Here is a 3434-nt window from a genome sequence, read left to right on the forward strand (position 1 = left end):
GACGGACGGACGGATTAATGGCAAATTCACATGTCGGTGGTGACGGTGGTTCTCTGATGGCCATTGGCTGCGTTCGGCAGATTCAATAATTGAGTGAGCGCTCCAAACTTCTTGCACGATTCATCTTTCTTCCTTTTCTCTCTACGTTAGAGAGCAAAAGAGAAAAGATGAACCGTGCTAGAACTTCAGCTAAAAAGAACAGACCTGAGTATTTTAAATCTTGTGGAGAGGTGGAATTGCCGGTCAAGCGCGGTAAATAATTGAGAACCTAACCTCAATTATTGTTTACTGTTTGCCACAATGTTGTTCGTGCCTGTCGTTTTTAATAACGCATTTGTTTTTTATATCATGATGAAATGCCTTTTGCGTCAAGTTGACTTCATGCACACGACAACGGTAATTTTTTGCAAATATTATAAATAAATAAAAGGACCAAAATAAATTAAATCTATTTTGTCAGTGTAAAACGTGACATGACAACACGTATCTATATACGTGCATAAACTACATTGAAATTAATTTCGATTTGAAAACCAAAAATTTAGCGTGACTGGAAATTCATCAAGTAAGCGCTTTTTTATTATCTTGCATTTTCTTATAATTGTTTCGGCTCTTAAAATATTTATATAAAAAAGATTCGCGTCTCTTATTTTCATTTGCAAAACAATATATTAAGAATTCATTAAAACTGGAGCAGGACACTTCTGTGTATTTTCTTGTGAAAAAAATATTAAATTTAAATAGTATATACTATTTAAATAGTAATAACACCAACATTTATTTATAGTAAATGAATATTTACTCAATAAAAAAATAGTTGAAAAGGATAGTTGAATTAATTAATCGTTCTTATACTAAACAAATGTATCTTTATATTCAGTAAATATTTAGTTGGTGTTATTCAAACAAATATTTTATTAAAATTTAATAGATTTTTCCACTGTGTATTATTAAAATTTTAATTTTTTAAATTTTGTTTCTATTTTTCTCTTAATTCATTTAACTTTGTGATAATTAAATTAATTTCCTTATTTTCTTTCTTATTCTCAGCGATATTGTATATGTACCATATGCTGGACAAGATTAAGATACATTTTTACAAAGATATTATAAAGTTAAAAGAAACTTATATGCTGACAAGAATAACAAAAAGAAGACGATGGAAGATAATAGCAGAAAGCAGGGATTTAAAAGAGGATTGGAAGCAGATAAGATCCTTGGTTCGGCAGAAGACAATGGAAAACTGATGTACTTGATACAATGGTAGATAATAAGTCCTATGTATATTCTTGTCATTATTATTAGTATTATATCCCAGGTAGAACACAAAATAATACAATGAAGATGACAGAAAGTTAAAGTCATTTTAGGAAAAATTATGATGCCATTCAATACACTTTTTGATGATTTAATGATGAATTCTTGACATGACAATAATTTTTAAGTGATTTTTTTAAATTAAAAAACATAAGATCATAGTAAGATCAAAATACCATTAAGTTCAACTCATTTTGAAAAAAAATCATAATGTCATTTGATATACTTTTGACAATGATTTTTTGACAAATTTATGACATAATGATTTTTAAATAATTTTTTAACTAAACAATTATTTGAAAATTATTGTTATGTCGAAAATTCATCATACAATCTTCGTAAAAAGTATATCGAATGGCATTCTGATTTTTTATTTAAATGACTTCTACTTGATGTTATCTCGACCTTATTGTGATTCTATATTGTACTTGGATTCCTTGATGATCAAGTTGGTAAGGCGTTTGGACACAATAAGAGAAATACAGATTTGAATCCTGACTAAAGTAATATTTTTTGCAATAAATTTTTTACAGTGTTAAAAGATACTCATTGACTTCAGTTAATATTAAATTACTTGTGGTATTATATAGTTCAGCCAATCTAGAATTGTATATCAAGCCGACAAATAATCAGCATGTAATTAACTTAAACTGGAAATTGTAATAATTCACATAATTATATATTTAGGCATAAAACTTCATCTTGGCCAAATGAAACCTTCACTTATTTATGTTGATATATTTATTTCTAACATTTAATGTACATTCGGAAATACAAAAAAAGAATTTAAACTAATGAAAGTTAAAAACGATTGAAGCCGATTGACGAGTAAGAATAATTTTGTTTGCGCAGGAAAGGAACAGATGCAGTCGACATGGTGTCTGCCAATGAAGCCAATACCAAGTGTCCTCAGATTGTTATCCGATTTTATGAGGACAGAATAACCTGGAATAAAGCAAAAATAAAAGCGTAAAATACTTTATGAACTTTCTTGAAATGGGAAGCTGGATCTCTATATATTTTAAGAAAATTGTCTTTTATTATGATCTCTTGATGCGATCAAAATCTTATTACAAATGCTTCGGAGCACTTTACTAATTAACTAATCAAATAATCCTTCATCGCATTTGTAGTATCACGTTAACCGTTTTCTATGTAAATGTATTATATTCTCAAATTATAACTTTTATTGAAATGAATGTATATCTTTTTTTTATTATTGTTTATTTAATTTCCTTCAATCTCTATACTTGACTCTTAATTTTAACAAAACATCTCTTTTTTAACTATTTATCTGTTCTTTATTTTTACTTGCAATATTTTCCATTTGTTTTTTTATCCACAATTTCTGAGTAGAAAAAAATTAATGTCACAAAGGTTTGTCTGATTATCCCAAATATATGTTTCCAAAATTTTTCGAAAAAGAATATTTTCTTTAGGGTTGGGTAAGTTAATTTTTTCTTTTAACTAAGTTAACAACCTTGAAAATTTAACTTTGTTAAGATACAAGTTAATGTATAATGAAATTAATTGAATTAAAAGTTAAGTTAATAAAAAAAAGTAATTGAAAAATTAAAAGTTAAATTTCATTATATTTTATGATTTCAGAGAGACAGAAAGAGTCTTACAAATAACGGAAATGAGAAATATATACTTCATTTAGAATATACTCTATATTTTATTTAAACTTTTTGTTTATATATAATGTTTTATGTTATGTCGTGCACGACATAAACACACACATACACACATGCACACACACACACCATAAAAGTCGAACGAACTAAAGCGGTCGCACGTGCGCATACAAGAGTATGATCCCAGGAGCCGATAATGGTAACGACGGAAGGGATTGTAAGAGGGCGGCAGCGATCAAAGACTCTCTTGCGTTTGTCGGTTAATTTGTGACCTTCAGTTTCGGCGTCAACGTGTCGCCCCTTTCCCACCACCACGACCAATCAGCGCGGACCGGAAATTTTTCCGTGATCTCGCAATCGGAAGGAAGTCCCATTCTACAAGGATCCAAGGTACAGCTCACATCGACGAGTCGTTACCAACGGTATCCAGTACGTGCGATTATACCGCGATATCAGGCAAGTGCCTTAAGCGTACCGAGT

At 29.6% G+C, this 3434-nt stretch overlaps 1 protein-coding gene across 6 annotated transcripts; it reads left to right on the forward strand.

Moving 5' to 3' along the window:
- The first annotated feature begins 8 nt into the window (after window positions 1-8).
- On the forward strand, window positions 9-2404 carry LOC108765181 (chromobox protein homolog 1). Of its 6 annotated transcripts, XM_018513762.1 has the most exons (4): window positions 9-396; window positions 461-565; window positions 1051-1263; window positions 2170-2404. In XM_018513762.1, the coding sequence occupies exons 3-4, from the start codon at window positions 1160-1162 to the stop codon at window positions 2288-2290; spliced, it is 225 nt and encodes a 74-aa protein (XP_018369264.1). In that variant the 5' UTR covers window positions 9-396; window positions 461-565; window positions 1051-1159; the 3' UTR covers window positions 2291-2404. The 6 variants fall into 6 exon arrangements, with proteins under 6 accessions (XP_018369264.1, XP_018369263.1, XP_018369268.1 ...); XM_018513761.1 differs by having other exon boundaries at window positions 9-565; XM_018513766.1 differs by having other exon boundaries at window positions 9-565; window positions 1142-1263.
- The last annotated feature ends 1030 nt before the right edge of the window (window positions 2405-3434 follow it).

Source organism: Trachymyrmex cornetzi, unplaced genomic scaffold, assembly GCF_001594075.2.
Source record: "Trachymyrmex cornetzi isolate Tcor2-1 unplaced genomic scaffold, Tcor1.1 scaffold472, whole genome shotgun sequence".
Lineage (NCBI taxonomy): Eukaryota > Metazoa > Arthropoda > Insecta > Hymenoptera > Formicidae > Trachymyrmex > Trachymyrmex cornetzi.

What these genes read in the sequence shown, in the direction of transcription:
- LOC108765181 (XM_018513761.1), top strand. Translation starts at nt 1,160, where the DNA reads ATGGAAGATAATAGCAGAAAGCAGGGATTTAAAAGAGGATTGGAAGCA. An exon ending in CTGATGTACTTGATACAATG is followed by an intron (nt 1,264 to 2,169) that starts GTAGATAATAAG and finishes TTGTTTGCGCAG; the next exon opens with GAAAGGAACAGATGCAGTCG.